At 36.1% G+C, this 20,499-nt stretch overlaps 3 protein-coding genes across 3 annotated transcripts in view; 1 reads left to right on the forward strand and 2 right to left on the reverse strand.

Annotated features, from left to right (window-relative positions):
• The window catches only part of LOC139973677 (uncharacterized), a 489,233-nt gene that overhangs the window by 297,234 nt on the left and 171,500 nt on the right, over positions 1–20,499 (forward strand). The gene's annotated exons all lie outside the window — the stretch shown is intronic.
• The window catches only part of LOC139973686 (fibrinogen C domain-containing protein 1-A-like), a 175,435-nt gene that overhangs the window by 52,796 nt on the left and 102,140 nt on the right, over positions 1–20,499 (reverse strand). The window lies entirely within an intron of this gene.
• LOC139973837 (techylectin-5A-like) lies at positions 10,528–20,322 on the reverse strand. Its single transcript, XM_071980714.1, has 5 exons — positions 20,205–20,322; positions 19,130–19,341; positions 13,621–13,929; positions 13,115–13,376; positions 10,528–10,877 (listed from the first exon to the last, which is right to left on the reverse strand). The coding sequence occupies exons 1-5, from the start codon at positions 20,320–20,322 to the stop codon at positions 10,528–10,530; spliced, it is 1,251 nt and encodes a 416-aa protein (XP_071836815.1).

Below are 20,499 nucleotides of genomic sequence, written 5' to 3' on the forward strand. Positions count from 1 at the left end.
ATATAACTGCAGCCGTCTGGAGGGATTGTCTCTGGGACAGGTTATTATTGAACAGGGGTAATATAACGTCTGTAAAGCTCTTTGAAACCTATCGCTGTTTAAAAGCGTTACATGAATCAAATATTATGATTAATATTTTTACTATAAGACTTTTTAGCTAATTGTAAGAGAACTGGTTTCGTTACTTAGCGAGTTAAGGCAATGCATCAGTTTAAATATCAGCTATTACTCAACTACCATATAGTCACGACTAAAGTTAAATGAAGTAATCGTTATTGAATTCTCAGATGTAAATGATTTGAAGCATTATTTGTGATTAGTTTTCAGCCTGCAATGGAAATTCAAAGACCAAGTAACTTGATTTCTTTTTAACCAAGCTTCCGTAGTTATCAATCATATCCAAGTGACATCAAAAGACTCACGAAAACAGGAAAATCCCTTTTGTTTAAAGTACCTGAGAAAATATCGTAGGATATAAAAAGATCGAAAGTATACTACTCAGAGGAAATCAACCACAAAATAGATATTCGGAAAAAGTAACACGACTGAAAAACAAAACGTCAAGAGCGACCATTAAAAAGCTAACATTTCCAGCCATTCAAGTTGTCCAACTGAGGTGTTAACGTTTACATTACATAAGTTATATACCTTACAGAGGTTACTTCTTATAATAAGAAAAATCATGTGATATAAATAATACACCTACCTGAAGATCTTCCCTCGGCACTGACGATTATCTGTGTAATAAAAGATTTACTGAATACATTACAAGACATACAGAGTATTGCAGTCAACATAAAGCAGGATCAGATTAAATCTAATGTTAATAAAACCAGTTTGAGGGAAAGAAAGAACCTTTCGCAAACTGGTCTAAAATATGTTAGTTTAAGAGTAAAGTCGATTTATACTTTGATAAAGTTTCCGGATAACCACTTACAATGATGTTTTTCTTTTGTCTATATTCCATATCTGATTTACAGGTCAATGATCACTTACAGGGTAAAACTTTCTTCCAGGAAACATTAGGTTACTGGCATTTTCCGGTTTTACAGCTACTCTGGCACATGATACGTACGTGAAGGACAAAGGCAATAGCCGGCTTCTTCCTGAAACAGCTTTGTTGCTTAATGCAGACAGATGTTCTTTGTTCAAGTCATATTTTGACATTAGAACATTTCAAACATGGGTTGTAACACATTTGTGTTTAACAGTCCTTAATAACACGTAGGGATCATTGACATCGCCCCAGCTATTCTTGTTGGACGAAGATTACCGTGTCTTGATACTTACCGTGCACAATGAAACTCTGAGTTTTTAATGGTGTCATTTTACTTGTAAGGTAAGTTCATAGCCATAGATTTGTATATCTTGCTAACTAAACAATTGTAGCAGCGCTACAGAAGCTCAGCTAAGCTTCTATTTGAAATCATTATGTCTAGTGTTGTGCTGATATCGCCAATATTGGACCTGGCCGATATCCGATTTTTTCAATCTCAAAATCGGCCCCATACCGTTACCGATATTTTTCAACAGCCAGTATGAATGTCAAATCGCACTTTAAGTCATATTTTAATACATAAAGAATCAGAATTATCATCGGCTACCGTAAAATATTATATTGCACAGCACACAAACAGTAACCACTTGATAATTCCTTTGTGCCTATTCTATAACATTAGCCCTAACCTCTTTTTAACTGAATGATCATAGTCCCCAACAAGATGATATGCAAGAAACTATGTGCTAGCATTTTGTTCTTGGAACAACACAAGTCCATTCTTCCTATTACTTCTGTTGAACGGTTCGTTACTCTGTTTGCCCCACTACGTTCAAAACTTAAGCTGCAAGTCTTATACAAATTGTTGTCACAAAGAGCCACGACATTCTTAGCAAAGAATGTTAAAAGATGACGACAAGTTATGAATAAAACTGACTTCATATAGAAAAGACATTAGCGTGTCCTGGCTAAGAACTTTTACTACTCTTAGTGATTAACAGAACCAAAACCACGATATTTTCTTTATTTTTTTTTAACTTCCGTAAAAAAAAATATCCTACCATTTGCCGGTTATACTGACAACTAAGCCTAGCCAAAATTAGCAAGTGCCTCGTCCTTGAATTATTCGACAAATTGTTTCAAACAAAATTCTCAAAATACAATCTTTTCAACAGTCATTTATGTTTTAACAAAATGCATCCATGATACTCATTGCAGCTTTTTAAGAGATACAGACTTTTTGGAATGATTCAGTAGGGGGTGTCCACGTGTTATGGAATGTATTCTCAGCTGAGGACTAGAAGCACTGTGAAAGTTAGTGTGATAAGCTACTACTGTAGTTATAAACATATAGTCACATAGACTTGTGAAATTTACTTTAAAGCGCTACAAAGACTGGTATGTACGTAACGTTAAGTGGCTTGACTGGTCTTCTTACAGATTGTTATATCATTAGATCGGTAAATATTTTTTTTAGAACATTTCGTCATGTATGTTTGACTTGCTAGAACAAATTAATAAATCATCGCAAGAAACAAGAAGTGGCTTTGTTGTGGGAAAACAGAGCAGAAATTGGAATTGGCTCCAACAATATAGGTCATTCTCACACGTATTACACACACAAACTGTGAAAAGGGTCAAATTGGAAATATGTAGGCCTTTTACAGAGAATAACATCGAACTAGATTGGATTTGATCGAGTCTCCCACGGGTGGAATTTTGTCCAACAATGACGGGAAATTAAAATGGAAGACAATTTGCTACTCACATCAAAACGCATGCTGTTCATGAATACTAAAAGGTTGAAAAACAAATAACATGATCATGGCATATGATTGTGGCCCACATTTCATTATAACTTAAATCTTTACAGAAGCCCGTGATTTGAGTCCTCACATGACGACAAAAAATATTTTTCGTGTACAATTTTGGTTCACCGCCATTCAAAATTATATCTTCAAAGCAAAATGGTAGAAGTACGTTATGGCATAGCAAATGTAAGACAACCTTAGTAACGCTACCTCAACAAATCTACGTGGTGCAGTAAGAAGAATAGACTTTTAGCAATTTAATTGTATCTGTTATAACATGATGATCATGATGATGATACACATTGCAAGAGATAAAGAATGTCAACAGAAAGGACAATATAAAAAGAAGAAGTTAAGGAAGAATGAAGGAATTTAATCTCTTTTCTCTCAGACCAAGTCATTCATGACCAAAATTCCATAGTGTGATATTGTTCTACCATAGGGGGAAAGAATTGAACCAATACTCGGCTTTAAATTTGTAAAATTATCAAGGATCGGAAGCAGCTTAAACACATTTTTTTTCTTGTTTGTTAATGCCGAATAATTATGATATAAACATGTTAGAACAGCCGAGCATATGACAGTTCAAAGTTTATTTAATGACAATGTTGTCTTTCAAGACAAACACATATTGTATAGCAATTCTAGTAGTGAAATAGACAATTCTCTGAATAACCAGAAAACAAGGTTTAGATCATTCCTGCAATTTTAGCAGTTCTCTGATGTTTTTTCTCTCCATCAAATTTGTGAAAATGCTTCAAACTGTGAATGCACATGGGTGATAGTTTTTACATGTCGAAAATGTTAGGAATGACTTTTTGGCGCGATTTAGTATCCTTCTAGAAGAATATTTTCCTTGGGTACAGAAAATGGTATCACACTTACCTAAAGTTATGAAAAAAATTATAATCTACATTTTATACTTTGCCGTTGTCAACAGATTAAAGCCGTCAAGGCGATTTATTTGGGATATAGCCAACGTTTTTGTTGTCGTCGAGAATGTTATTCAGGAAGCACAGACGGTGTGCGACGTTATTGTTGTATCTGTATAAAACATTGTGTTTATTGTCACCGTATGCTGAGTATCACATGCCGTTTGTTCCCTTGAATATAATGGAGGAATTTAACTCGATATCCTTCAACATATAAAGCGAATTATTACCATACATTGAGCAGTGATAGATGTTATGATAATACTTTCTAGTTTTTGCAACGTATTAGAAAAGAGACCTTTAAATACAGCGTCATGTATTTTATGTTGTTTAATTTGTAAAAGTCTATCATCGATGTTTGTTAAGTACAGGGAGAGTTTCCTTTGTATACTGAATTATAGTACATGTTACTGTAAACGATATAAGAAATGTTAAGTTTTATACTACACCAAACAGCCCTATCACGAAGGGAGGGTGTGAGTCGGGTAGGAGGGAGTGATTGATGGCAGCGAAGAGGGAGAGTATATGGGTGGGGATCGGTGACTACTCCCATCGCATACATGTTGTAGATGGAGTACATTTTCAATGGTCCTAGGTTAAGTAGCCTTGTTATCAAGTTTGAAAGACAACATACATGAGAATATATTCGCGTTGGTTTTACATTTAATTACTGTATTCAAATTGAGACTAATAAACGTTACAAGAACGTTTATATGATCGCCACAACTTTATGGAACACCTTGTGTGGAAATCAAAATAAACTACGGTATTTGTGGTTAAAGAATTAAAAGATAACTTAAAGGATCATGAATATCTGTCTTTCTTGTAGTAGTCTATTTCCATGTAATACGCTAACACCTAATACACTATTTCGCATATTTTTAGTTAATATATGCATTAGATATTTAGTTCTTTGCATGGTGAACTAGCCTTAAATATTCCAATATTTGACAGAAAACATCACTTTGGATTGTCATTAGAATGTTGGTGAAATGGATTGTGTCAAAAGGCTTTTTTTTAATAAAAATGAAATGTAATATAAATTTGGTGATAATTTTCTCACTCCAATTATGTTGTATTACTTGTTTTCTGTTTTTTTTTACTGTTATAGATTATGTCTAAGTAAATACAAACAACAAAGCTATAAATTGAAAAGTATAAATATTTAAAGGACAATCAACAAGAATAAGAATCAGTTTATTATTAAAAGTTATAGAAGATTTCTCTGCGTCTGTATTATGTTATTCTGCAAGTAATATCGGCCTTTAGTGCATGTTATTCGTATGATCGGGTAAAATTTTAGATTTGCCTGTCGCACTTTGTCCAGAATGCAGCCTAAATTTGGAGCTATAATGTCAAAAAAACTGAATAAATGGAAGAAAAAAATACAATTCCTTCGTGCATTTGTCTTTATTTAATAAGGCATTTATGCAGCTTTTGATTTTTATTTTTTTTAGTCTGGATTGATTACACAAAGACTACACAAAGAAGTACGTTAAACGAAAAGCTATTTTATCGTTTCTTAAATGTATGTATTGAATGCCATATGAGCATATCAAGGATGTGCACATTTTCTGTTACTGTTTTAGTTAGCTAACGATATCTAAATATATCTCAATTAAGTTTCCCATTCGGAATCATAATCTTCTTTTTTCCTTTTAATTTCCCTCTTATCTTGGCAATGTGATACGACATTAGGTATGAGTCGGTATCAAGGAGTTACCTTTGGTCAAGTTATATTACTTCTCGACATAATCATTAACGAAATCAGCCTCATTTAACTGTCACTTTAAAAAAAAAATCGACAGAGTTTTTCTTTACAAACTTTATCAGTTCAAATAAAATAAAGGAACATGTCTTACATTTGTTCTGCTCTAATATCCGTCATATTTAGAATAACGGAATATTGGGATTATATTTCTTTGGAATCTCTTACAATATATAGAGTTACTGAGGGAAATGAGAAACACAAAAAGAGAGAAAAATTAGAAGCTAGCCACTTAAACCGCCGGAGACATTTTCATGATCGCGTATACACCATGCTTTAATGTAAGCAATTTGAAACCAGAACGTACTGCCCGAAAAATAACATTTGGTATTTTTCTGGCTTTGTGGAAGTATTTTATCTTTGATAATTCGTTCTGCGATAAATCCGTGTAACCTAAGTTTTCTATTTTTAGTATTAATTTAAGTTTCCATAAATTAGTTTTAAATTAGATTGACGTGTACACCAGTTGGATTTATTGTTATTCAACTTTGTTTCCTTGAATAATATGATATTTTCAAAATACATTTCAAAGTACCTTTATTTTTGTTGAAGATTGTTTTTTCAAACTTTGACACACATATAACGCTATCTATTAAAGAGATCTCTATGAGCATGTAAAGGAAGTAAATATTTAGGTGCTCTTCAGAAATTTATATCTGAAACTTTCGTGTTTGGATGATAGTTCAAACAATATAATCAAACGTACAACTGAGCATTTCTTCTAATTTGATTAAACCTGAACAACAGTTTAAAGTTATAGATTTCTAATTTAAAGGATGTACCTTGTCATTATAGTTTTGTCCACTGTAGTTACCCAATTAAGCATCTTTGTGATTGGATTATCACATAGAAATTGTTTTGTTTTAGATTAGTTAACGCACATGTTGCTTTAATGTATTCATCAGGATAACTTGGACAAAGACGAGCAATAAAATGTCTGTTCGGAAATCATATCAAAATAACAGAGCTGACAAAGGAAGTTGCCTTTACGCAGAAGAAAACCAAATTATTCGTATGTAGTTTATATCGAAAAACAAAAGCAAGGCGTTATAATAAATAAAAAAAAAACATTGAAAACATTTAACTATACAAAGCTTACCGAATAACGCTCTGTTTCAAAAGGGAATCTCATGATTGGATTTTTAACAAGAAGAACTTTTTTTTTAAAAGTTATTGTATAGTGTTTTAGTTATCGCTGAAATAAATGAATTTCTTGTTTTTAGTTATCGAACTCGTAGCCAATATTATGGAGTATACATTTATGAGCTAGAATGATTTACATTTGAATTTAAGCTCACTAATTTGTAATATGAATTGAGTGTTGTAACGTGATGGTATGGATCTGTGAAAGGTAGGGTTGGCCATTGAAGGGAAACCTTGTGAACAGATGTGCTGTAAAGGATATGTTGGGAACGATATACTCATAAAGTTTGAAAAAAGGATTACTTTTTCCTGGCCTTATCACGAAACTTGATTGACTTTGAAAAATTGGTGGGTAACGAAAACACGTTTGAGATGTATGAATGAGCTTTTCTTCTAAGTATTTTACATATGTGGCAAATTTTAAAGAATACTGTATATAAGCAAAGAAGAACCGATTAGAGCTAATCTTTTGTTTTTATTCCAATATATGTGGTTAAATTAAAAGACGTTTCGTCATTTTTATCGAAACACTGCTGTCTTTTTTCGAAGTTAAAAATTCGGAGTATTTCTAATTGAAGGCCTTCTAACTGTAATTTATCAGGATTTTTTATCGATATTTTCCTATTATTTCGAAGACGCTAACTCTTCACTTTTCACATAATTTAATATTAACAGAGTTAGCTCAACAACACATTGATGCAACTTATGTTATTTTTTTTCGAAACAGAAAATATTTCAATGGAGTAAAATATAAAATATATTAAACAATAGAAAGACTTACCATTTCTGTTCCAAACGAGTTCCAAATCGTCAAAACAGTCAAACAAACTTTGAAACACTTCTCCATGATTTCGAGTTTGTATAAATGAGACGCGAAAATATTTACGATGAAGTGCAAGATAGCAAATGACACAGAGTATCTATTCAGGGCTGTCCAACACCCTATTAAAATGACCGTAGTAGTATGGACGTCCATTAATGCCATCATTTTATTTGAAATATGATTTGGTGAACAGCTTATACAAATGTGCTGCACATCTATAGTATTATTGGCTTGTGTGTAAAGAAGACTATTCGACATGCGCAATCCAACTTAATATTATTTACAGCTATATATATCTTGCACTTTCAGTCAATAGTGCAGTAAGCTTCAGTGGCATTATGTTAAACTGTCCTTGTTCCGATCCATACAACATAACACCTTCTGTATACTTATTGACTATCGTGCCTCTAGTTCCAACGACAGCAACGGTATTGCAATTCAATCAATGTAAATGTATTTGGTTTTAAACGAATATTAATTACAATGATCACTTTTAATCTACAATACATTTAGTGTGGTTTATGTTAAAGTTATGTAGTTGTGTGCCAAACGACGTCAATGCTAGTAGGAATGTTGATTTTCTTGTTCTGGTTAAGCTGCTGCTATTACCGATATTTTAAGAAACATGTATGAGTGATTATTTTAGCTAAGTTACTTCGCTTTTGGTTGGAAGGCAAAATTAAAGCAGTATCGAAAGGACAGGAAGTGATACTACTAATAAGCACTATATAACGTGCATGAACTAGTACAATACATCTTATATACCGTGAAATTTACGGTATGATCTATCCTATACTATCAATATGTATGTACAAATATATAATTAATTCACACTTTGGAACATTCAAAGTTGGTCAGTGGTACGCTATATGAACAATACTTCCTTGTTTTATGGTGCCTACATCACATCCTGTTTGCGGAATCGAGTATTCTCACATCTGATTGAATAAACATTTCAGCTGTTACACTGGGCTTTGACTAATTTGTTTATAGACTGTTAGAATTACATCAATAATGACTGTAAATTATAAGGAAAAATATTTTTCATTTATATAAGATATTTAATCAAGGAGCATGTTTTGACCTATGGAAAGGTAGGTTGGATATTAGATTTTTTCTTTGATACAAATTTTTAAATGAAATGTATATCTGTTAACCAGCAGAGGTGTAGCTAGAGCTTATTTAGAGGCGTAGAGCTACTTTACAAGCGTAGCTATAAGTGGTTCTTTTAACAGTGGCCCCCATTTCTCAGGGGGCCCGAGGGTTGGCTACCAACGGAGACAACTGTCAATGATGATTTTGCATGAATAATTATATGAGTACCAGCACGCCCACGCCATTCTATTATTTAGCTGACAGTGGCGTAGCAAGAGGTAGAGGAAAAGCTGCCCCTCCCACACACAAAAACATTTTCAGGGACGAAAACTGGGACGGCAAGGAAAATTAACCAAGAAAAATAAATAGCTATCATATATGATACTGGATAGGTTACTCTATGTTACAGCACGGCGTTAAGTGCTTCTCAGAAGGCTGCTCTCTTAAGCTATATGCCCACTAAGCACATTAATAGGTTTGTATTAACATATTCACTTCGAGTCAGTTATAATCATTTCTAGACAAAATTCCGTGAGTCGCACGGAACTGGATTGTCATCTTTAATAAAAGGTCACTGAGAAAGGAGATTAATGCGTTTACCTACCCTCATGTCCTATTTCGTATTTTAAATGTATTATGTATTCAATATATATACAAGGCCGTAGACACAGGGACCATGGGAACACGAACCTAACCACCCCCCCTCCCCCATCCCGAGAGTTTCTAGCAAGTGGTTAACAAATGTTATAACACCCGAACGCAAATGTATTTAATATAAAATGAAAATGATAGCATCATGCTTCTCAACACCCTTACCGAGACACAATTTTCAGAAAGGTGAGGGTACACTACTCCCATTAAGCCCCACCACTGTCTTAAGATCCCTCCCTAGTACGGACCTCCACCTAAAATTTGAATTAAATTTCGTAACAGGGTGTACAAACTGTACATTTTCATGCAATTGCATATCGGTACAGGCGTTAAGTCAACCACATTCACATTCTGTGAACCGTCTGAAATAGTACAGTATTACTTAATTGAAACTTGTTTTGCCAATGCCAGACATGCCAGGCATATTAAATATACAATATAAAATTGATACACTTTTCAACTATAGCGATGCATTTCACGGCAGAACTAAATCTTTAAGCTAACCATTTTATTAGTTCAGAAAACAAATACTTTGTTATGTAAACCAGTTGAGTCTAGATACAATACGTCAAACCTTCGAAGTATTACGCGTACTGCCGAGGTGACTATTGTTGCACGAAAAAAAGAACCGGATATCCCATTGACGTTGCGCGAAAGAGAAACTAAATACTGGATGTTGTGCCTGGTTTACTCACTCTTCGAAATATGAATTCGCGTATTCCTTGACTTTGAATGCCATAACAAATTGTGACAAATAAAGATGGAAACACATTTGGCAATATCTGTGGGTGAAATTGACTCCCGTATCAATTCAATCAGTGCATGTGAAAACAAAAAGAAATAAAATAGTTCATAATCACTAAAGAGCAAGAATCGTTACATATTCACTTTCATGCAACTGTTAATTTCCAACCAACAATTTTTTTTGGGGGGCGGGAGGGGTAGGAGGGTGAGGGTTGACTACGGGGGATGCAAAACATTAAGGACTAATGAACAAGTTACTTTAATGTTTTATTGTGATTCTTTTGTGAGACTCTAACAATAATCAATTTTCGAACTTTTAAACAACAGTAAGCTGGTTAATATTAATAATTTGACATCAAAACAATCAATTAATATTTTCTCACTCCCTTAAAAATGGATTATTTGTCGAATCGTCCCGATTGTAAATTTTGTTGCATTTTCTTCTTCTTTCTTGTCTATGGCACGTCCAGTTGTCCGACGCTCGCAGATCTATATGGATCTTTTCTTACTTTTCTTAGTAAAAACTGCTCTTTTGGGCAACTTGTTATTTAAACTGTTTTTGTCTACACAGGCCGTATTTTCATATCTGTGTATTGCAGGCTGCATCCGTAACCGTTCAAACTATAACTATAACTGTAACGATAACTATGCCAGAACATGTTCTTTCCCTGAGTAGAGCCGTCGTAGTCTCCGTTGAGATTTGAATTTGTGCAACGAAGACAGCAGTTGCCAACAGGGATATATGAGCACAAGTTATCACTAGTACCACAGTAACTATAACAATAATAGTAATATAAATGGTACCACCAGGCTCCTCGATGTCCCTCTGCACACGAGTAACTATTGTATTTGTCGTTGTCCTGGTCTTTTGTACTGAATTGTTTATTGTTGCTAATAGACATATCAGCAGAACCTGAAAGAAGCGAGAAAGAGTAAATAAACCGATCAATTTATATACTTTGAACGAATCAAACATAGGATACAAGTAAGATGACAGTGCGTTTTTGTCCTACCACGATGAAAACGTCAGTTCCTCATTTTTTGTTTGTTCAATAATTAAGATAAATAAGTAGGTATTTTGTCTTTGCAAGGACGTTGTTATACTTTTTTTCGTCGTTTAAAATACAGTGCCCCAGCAGGAGTAACATACAGATGGGGAAACTACTTTAACCAAATACTAGGTTTGGTTACTAGAATCGCTAATATCGCTCTTTAATTTTATTTTATTTTTCTCGGCATTTAACACTACTCTTCATTCTTTCATTTATGTGATTGTTATATTTAAGTTCACAACTGAGTTTCCTAACTCTGTCAAAACTCTAGTTATACATTTCTTGTTTGTGTCGGTGTTAAATGTTGCAATTTGTTGAATAATAGTATGTTTAATTTGATTTGCATAACCAAATGTTCATTTATCACCTATATTCAAACCAGTGCTTATATTTTTCTTGTACCATATAGGCAAACTTAGGATCTCTTCGAACTTGGACAAGAAGTATGGGAGGGCGGGGGGGGGGTGGGGTTGTGTGATGTACCTTCATATATCATTCAAGTTAGGAAAACAAGGGTATCACTGAAAGATCTAGTCCTGAGTAATCTAACATGTTATTATTACGTACAAAGTAATAATTGCATTTTGCTGAAAAGCCATCTCCCCATAAAACAAGAAACAAATAGACGACATAACTCTTTCTGTCAATATGATGGTTGTTATCTAATATCAGCCCGGCTCCAAGTTCCCTGTTCTACTGTATACAGGGTATACAGGGTGTTATTGTCATCGATTGTTCAATTCTTTACCCTGTAACTATAGCACTTTGCAATCTTTGTATCTTTCACGTTCTTTTACTTTGGATTATAAACGTAGATTGAAATTTACACTGTAAGACCAAAGACATGATTATTGATTTTCGTCGCAATACTTATCCTCAACCCCCTGTGGTTGTCAAAGGAAGTGTAGTTGATCGTGTTACGTCATATAAGTATCTTGGGGTAGTGCTGAATGATCACTTGGCATGGGAGATCATATTGATATATTGGTTAAAAAGTTGAATTCTAGATTGTACTGCCTCCGTAAGATGTCGAATTTTGATGTTCGTCATGACATCCTTGAAATGTTTTATAATTGTACCATTAGCGGGGTTTGGCGTTATTGCTTGATTTGCTAGGGTGGGAATGTCAACAAACATGAAAAAGATCGTATTAACAGCATCATTAAGAAAGCGGAGAGAGTAGTTAGGGAACCCTTGCCTTCCATTGACTCGGTTTACCACAGCCTTCTCGAGTCCAAACTGGACGCGGTATGGAAGGACGATACCCACCCCCTCTATGAGTTACTTCATAGTAGTCAGATGTCCGGAGGCAGTGGCACGTTGAGACTCCCGTGTCTCAAAACCAATAGATACAGAGATTCTTTCATACCCCGTGCAATTAAGCTTTTCAATGAGGTTTTGTTACGTTGACTCTCATATATTGACTTTTTCTTATTATTCTTGCTGTCTTATTGTACAATTAACTCATCTATTTTTGTAACATTTTCATTGTTTTATGAGCTAGTGCCTGAATTTCCCTTTGGGATCAATAAAGTTTTACTTACTTGTTTAGGTTGGGATGATAGTGATGTTGAGATTTAATTTCTCTGTGTCAGAAATACATAGAGCCTGGCTACTATTTTAATATCTACTGTAACAATTTTAAAGATTGCGTATGACGGTCACTCCTATCATGTTAGGTGCTTGTTACGTGCTTGTTACGTACAAACACGGCAAAGAGACATGTGTTGCCAATGAACAGTGAATCTTATCGTCTGCTTCTTATGTCTGTACACATTGTATATAGTCCTGAAAATTTACGTGCGTTCCAGCTGTAGCTCAAACGTTTGAAAGAAAATTGCAGTTTGGAATTGTAAATTGTTGTGAACATTGAACTCATATATCATTTAGCCAGGAATGCGGTAGCTATGAGATCAATACATTAGTTGTTGTAGAATAAACATGTAAGGAATACTACAAGAATTAGTTGCTATAGGAGAGCACGTCACAATATCCTCCTTGGTTGGCATTTTTGTGTTTTGGTCTTCACCCTTCTCCTTATTGACGTAATCGGTCCAGATTCATGTATGAGTCAATGATTAGAACATCACTTACTCACCTGTATTTCCACTGTATCTTCCAATTGATAGTCGATACTTGTCTGTCTCGTTATTAATGCTAAAAGTCGAATAGACGGCGTATTTCGATGATGAGCCGGAGTCCCTTAGATCAATACGAAGCTGGTACGGTTTCTGGTTGGTCATAGAGTGGATATATTTCATACCTAGCCAGTGGTCTTGATTTTTATTACCGAAACCGTTCTTGTAGTCCGACCAACCACGATAAAAGTCAACAGAGGCACTCGATCGTCGCTGGAAAACCTATGAAATGAAGACAAAAAGGTAATCCAACTGTATAATCTACTAATCCTTAAGAGCATGACATCCAAAGCCATCAAATAGTTTAACATAGATATGGATATTGTGAAAGTGAGATAATTTGCAAGAGTATTCTTCTTCTTGATTTTTTGTCCTAAAATGGTCGAGATCTGTAGTGGATCATTTTGAGGAAAGAAAAGTATAATGTGAAGAAGAATTTAAATCCTTCAATGTTTGCAAAACTCACCGTCCATCCTCCTCCGTTACTTTCCATCTCACAGTAAACCTGAATGCCGCTTGGCCAACCATCAGGGTAAATGGTGTAAACACCATCACTGCGTGTACCGGAAACATAAAGCTCGTAGCAATCTTTTGGGAACACGCTTGTGCACGTCTCTCCGTCCCCTTGGTAGTTTGGATTGCAGTAACATTTACGGACACCGTTCCTCTCAGCACAGGTTGCGTGACTACTACACTGGTAACTCTCATCTAAAAGCCGGGTATTCCTACAAGTTTTTCTTTGTGTACATCTTGAATTGCTGTAAAAGTGGCCTTCCTAATTGAAGAAATGCAGCCACCCCCCCAAAAAAAAACTAATAAATGAATTATGAATTTGCGGTTGTCACAGTGAAATGTACATGATTAAAACGGTGGATGGCCAATGATAAATCCCCTCGAATGATCTAGGTATGGATATGAACCTTTTTGAAAGTTTTATGGAGTATTTGAAGCCAACTCCGATCGGGGAGGCGATAGGATCCGCCATCAAAAGAGGAGCTGCAAATATTGCATTCAACGTCTTATCGTGACTAAACTTTAGGCATACAAATAGTGCTAATCGCAAGGATGTGAAAAAAAGTATCCATGGATTGATGTGTTCGTATTATCAGTGGACACACACCCGTAGGAGGGGTCTCGTGATTCCTGACTAAACGTAATACATCCCTCGACTGACAGTTTTAACTGGACTGGCGACAAAAAAAATGGGTCAATGGCCCAATCCCAACCACGATATCTACGCCACTCGGTTATCTGTAAATGTAATGTGATTATCGACAAGTATGAGGAGTAAAGTTTTCTTCTAATTATATGGACAATGATTAAGAACGAAGCCTTATAAAATGACCTGAAAGAACCGTACTGACCCCTAATACACTTCCTATGTCAGCAACGAAGCAGTTGTGGGTGCACGTCTCTCCGTCCCCTTGGTAGTTTTGATCGCAGTAACATTTACGGACACCGTTCCTCTCAGCACAGGTTGCGTGACTATTACACTGGTAACTCTCATCTACAAGCCGGTTGTTCCTACAAGTTGATTTTCCTGTACATCTTGAATTGATGTAAAAGTGGCCCTCCTAATTTAAGATATTCAGCGAAAGGAAAAACAACAACTAATAAATGAATTATGAATATGCGGTTGTCACAGTGAAATGTACAGAATATCAACGGTGGGTGGCCAATGATAAGTTCCCTTGAATAATCTAGGTTTGGGTATGAACCTTAATGAAGGTTTTATGAAGTATTTGAAGCCAACTCCGAAGTAGGAAGCGAATGGATAAGGCCTTAAAAAATGCTGCAGGTATTGCATTCAACGGCTTATCGTGACTAAACTTTAGGCATACAAATAATGCTAATAACAAGGATGTGAAAAAAGTATCCATGGATTGTTGTGTTCGTCTTATCAGTGGATACACACCCGTAAGAGTGGTGTCGTAATTCCCGACTAAACGTAATACATCCCTCGACTGACAGTTTTGACTGAACTGGCGACAAAAAAATGGGTCAATGGCCCAATCCCAACCACGATATCTACGCCACTCGGTTATCTGTAAATGTAATGTCATTATCGACACGTATAAATAGTAAAGGTCTCCTCCTAAATATATGGACAATGATTTAGAAAAAACATTACAAAATGACCTGAAAGAACCGTACTGACCCCTAATACACTTCCTATGTCAGCAACGAAGCAGTTGTGGGTGCACGTCTCTCCGTCCCCTTGGTAGTTTGGATTGCAGTAACATTTACGGACACCGTTCCTCTCAGCACAGGTTGCGTGACTATTACACTGGTAACTCTCATCTACAAGCCGGTTGTTCCTGCATGTTAATTTTCCTGTACATCTTGAATTGATGTAAAAGTGGCCCTCCTAATTTAAGATAAACAGCGAAAGGAAAAACAACAACTAATAAATGAATGATGAATTTGCGGTGGTCAGAGTGAAATGTACAGAATTTCAAAGGTAAATGGCCGTGATAAGTCCCGTCGAATGATCTAGGTATGGATATGGACCTTTAAGAAATTTGTATGGAGTATTTGAAGCCAACTCCGAAGTAGGAAGCGAAGGGATCCGGTCTAAAAAAGTAGCTGCAAATATTGCATTCAACGGCTTATCGCGACTATAATTTCGGCCTACAAATAGTTCTAACCGCAAGACTGTAAAAAAAAAGTATCCAAGGATTTTTGTGTTAGTCTTATCATTGGATACACACCCGTAGGAGTGATCTCGTGATTCCCGACTAAACGTAATACATCCCTCCACTGAAAGTTTAGACTTGACAGGGACAAAAGAATGGGTCAATGGCCCCTGCCCAACCAAACTGCGCACGCAACTCGGTTATCTGTAAATGTAATGTCATTATCGACACGTATAAATAGTAAACGTTTCCTTCTAAATATATGGACAGTGATTAAGAAAAAACATTACAAAATGACCTGAAAGAACCGTACTGACCCCTAATACACTTCCTATGTCAGCAACGAAGCAGTTGTGGGTGCACGTCTCTCCGTCCCCTTGGTAGTTTGGATTACAGTAACATTTACGGACACCGTTCCTCTCAGCACAGGTTGCGTGATCACTACACTGGTAACTCGCCTTTATAATCTGGTTGTTTCGGCAGGTTGATCTTCGTGTACATCTTGAATTAACGTAAAAATCGCCAACCTGAATTAAGATATTTAGCCAAAATGAAACAAACTAATAAACACATTTTGAATTTGCGGTTGTCACAGTGAAATGTACATAATTTAAGCAGTGGGTGGCCAAATATAAGTCCCCTCGGATGATCTAGCTATGAGTATTAACCTTAGACACGTTTAATGAAGTATTTGAAGCCAACCCCGAAGTAGGAGGCGAAGGGATCTGCCATACAAAAAAGTAGTGCAAATATTGCATTCAACGGCTTACTGCGACTATATTTTAGGCGTACAAATAGTTCTAACCGCAAGACTTTGAATAAAGTATCCATGGATTTTTGTCCCAGGCTTATCAGTGGATAAACACTCGTAGGAGTGATCTCGTGATTCCCGACTAAACGTAATACATCCCTCGACTGACAGTTTTGACTGAACTGGCTATAAAAACATGTGTCAAAGGCCCCTGCCCAAATGTTGAGCAAGCAACTCGATTATCTGTAAATGTAATGTGATCATCGACACGAATAAATAGTAAACATTTCCTTCTAATTATATGGACATGATTAAGAACAATGCATCATAAAAATGACCAGAAAGAACCGTACTGACCCCTAATACACTTCCAATGTCAGCAACGAAGCAGTTGTGGGTGCACGTCTCTCCGTCCCCTTGGTAGTTTTGATCACAGTAACATTTACGGACACCGTTCCTCTCAGCACAGGTTGCGTGACTATTACACTGGTAACTCTCATCTACAAGACGGTTGTTCCTACAAGTTGATTTTCCTGTACATCTTGAATTGATGTAAAAGTGGCCCTCCTAATTTAAGATATTCAGCGAAAGGAAAAACAACAACTAATAAATGAATTATGAATTTGCGGTTGTCACAGTGAAATGTACAATATATCAACGGTAGGTGGCCGTGATAAATCCCCTCGAATAATCTAGGGATGGATATGAACCTTAATGAAGGTTTTATGAAGTATTTGAAAACAACTCAGACGTAGGAAGCAAAGGGAAACGGCCTTAAAAAATGCTGCAGGTATTGCATTCAACGGCTTATCGTGACTAAACTTTAGGCATACAAATAGTGCTAATAACAAGGATGTGAAAAAAGTATCCATGGATTGTTGTGTTCGTATTATCAGGGATCAAACACCCGTAGGAGTGGTCTCGTGATTCCCGACTAAACGTAATATATCCCTTGACTTACAGTTTTGACTGAACTGGCGACAAAAGAATGGGTCAATGGCCCCTGCCCAACCACGATATCTACGCCACCCGGTTATCTGTAAATGTAATGTCATTATCGACACGTATAAATAGTAAACATTTCCTTCTAAATATATGGACAATGCTTAAGAAAAATATTACAAAATGACCTGAAAGAACCGTACTGACCCCTAATACACTTCCTATGTCAGCAACGAAGCAGTTGTGGGTGCACGTCTCTCCGTCCCCTTGGTAGTTTGGATTACAGTAACATTTACGGACACCGTTCCTCTCAGAACAGGTTGCGTGACTACTACACTGGTAACTCTCATCTACAAGCCGGCTGTTCCTGCAAGTTAATTTTCCTGTACATCTTGAATTGATGTAAAAGTGGCCTTCCTAATTTAAGATAAACAGCGAAAGGAAAAACAACAACTAATAAATGAATGATGAATTTGCGGTGGTCAGAGGGAAATGTACAGAATTTCAACGGTAAATGGCCGTGATAAATCCCCTCGAATGATCTACGTATGGGTATGGACCTTTAAGAAAGTTTTATAGAGAATTTGAAGCCAACTCCGAAGTAGGAAGCGAAGGGATCCGCCCTTAAAAAAGTTAGCAACAAACATTGCATTCAACGGCTTATCGCGACTTTAATTTCGGCCTACAAATAGTTCTAACCGCAAGATTGTAAAAAAAAATATCAATGCATTGTTGTTTTCATCTTATCAGTAGACACACACCCGTAGGAGTGGTCTCGTGATTCCCGACTAAACGTAATATATCAATTGACTGACAGTTTTGACTGAACTGGCGACAAAAGAATGGGTCAATGGCCCCTGCACAACCAAACTGCGCACGTAACTCGGTTATCTGTAAATGTAGTGTCATTATCGACACGTATAAATAGTAAACGTTTCCTTCTAAATATATGGACAATGATTAAGAAAAAAACATTACAAAATGACCTGAAAGAACCGTACTGACCCCTAATACACTTCCTATGTCAGCAACGAAGCAGTTGTGGGTGCACGTCTCTCCGTCCCCTTGGTAGTTTGGATTACAGTAACATTTACGGACACCGTTCCTCTCAGCACAGGTTGCGTGATCACTACACTGGTAACTCTCATCTACAAGCCGGTTGTTCCTGCAAGTTAATTTTCCTGTACATCTTGAATTGACGTTAAAATCGGCTTCCTAATTCCACGAAAAAATAAAGTAAATTAATTATGAATTTGCGGTTGTCACAGTGAAATGTACAGAATTTCAACGGTGGGTGGCCAATGCCAAAATTGCCCTGAATGATCTAGGTAAGGGTATGGATCTTTATGAAAGTTTTATGAGGTCTTTTAAGCCACCTCCGATGTAGGAGTTCGCTGGGTTTGCCATGAAAAGGTAGCCGTCAAATGTTACATTAAAATGGCCTATTGCGACTATACATTTGGCCTACAATTGGTTCTCACCGCAAAACTATCGACAGTTTTCATGCAATTTAGTGTAAGGTTTATAAGGGCATGAAAATCCGTAGGAATAGTCTTGTGCTTCCTGACTAAATGTAAGTAAAATATTTGCTTCTTATAACATGGAAAAGTAAAGCACTTAAAATGCCCTGAAAGAAACGTACTGACCCCTAATACACTTGTTTTGTCAGCAACGAAGCAGTTACATTGGTTGAGAGGGATGCATTGTCCTTGCTCTCTCAGATAATCGCCGACACAAACACATTGCTCTGATTCTGTGCGAGAGGTAGCCGAGATGCAAGTATCAGGGGCTTCACAAGTCCTTTCACATGTCTCATTGCTAAATATCTCATTAGCTGGACACCATTCGGGGATTGTTTCTAAAGAACAGGAAAGAAAACATTTTAAATAATAGTAACTTGATACAGTCACGACAAATATGGCATGTGGCATAGAATAGTTTGTCGTCATTACTTAAATACGTGGTTTTCAGAAGGTTAAAGGAAAGAAACATACATTCAGAAGCTGCTCGAATAAATGTAGAACATTTTAAACAGCCAGTGGCCATTCCTTAGTCACATTAATGTTAATATTTATCCAATTTAACGAGATAAAACACCATCATTTGTTGTGCCATTAGTCTGAAACCAGGTAGTGATGGCTTAATTCTGTTTCAGAGTTCTCTCGGTGTAAGTATACTGCTCTCTGACAACAATGATAATTAATATCAACATCAAATTTCTTTTCGTTGGTTGTTCTGATCAAACTGGGAGACCAACCTGGTTTAATTGTAAACGTTCTGTTGTACTAACGGTAGGAACGGTTCCCTGTTCAGAGCTATGGTCGGTGTTGAGTACGAATCAGTCTTTAGTGAGTGCGTAATCACACTTTGGCTAATGGAGGCATTTTGAAATTCTATTATGGATACTAATACAAGATTAAGTATTTGAACTCGCGCTAAAAGCTACTTGCACCTGCACTCATATCATATCATGTTGTAATTGCTGCAATATGTATGGTAGCGCCGTTGTACTCGCTGATATACTACATGTATACTATTACTATATATATTGTAGCAGAATCTTCAAAACATATTTGACATGCCAAATTTACTTCCAAAGATCCCTTCGTTTTCAAAATAAATCTTTCATTTTCTGCACGTTTACTTTGATCATTAATAAATGACCACAATTTGTTTGATTATTTTGGTATTATATTTAATAATAATGTAAAAGACACTTACCATCTGATCTTTCGAATGTTCCTAAAGTAGATATATAATAGTCCCCCCATTCATCTGAGATACGAAATTTGTCGTACGTTACATAGTAAGTTTCTCCAGCAACGTTCTCAAAGTCCATTCGCAGTTGGTACCGCTTTTGATTTGTTAAGACGGCTATTTTCTCATTTCCGATCCAAAACTCACTCCCTAGAAAGCCAAAGCCATTTCTGAAGTCTGTCCAACTTCTACTAAAATTTACAGAATCCGATCTTCGTCGCTGTAATACCTTCAACGAATATCAAAGAAGTTAAGCGTT

This window comes from Apostichopus japonicus, chromosome 9, assembly GCF_037975245.1.
Source record: "Apostichopus japonicus isolate 1M-3 chromosome 9, ASM3797524v1, whole genome shotgun sequence".
Lineage (NCBI taxonomy): Eukaryota > Metazoa > Echinodermata > Holothuroidea > Aspidochirotida > Stichopodidae > Apostichopus > Apostichopus japonicus.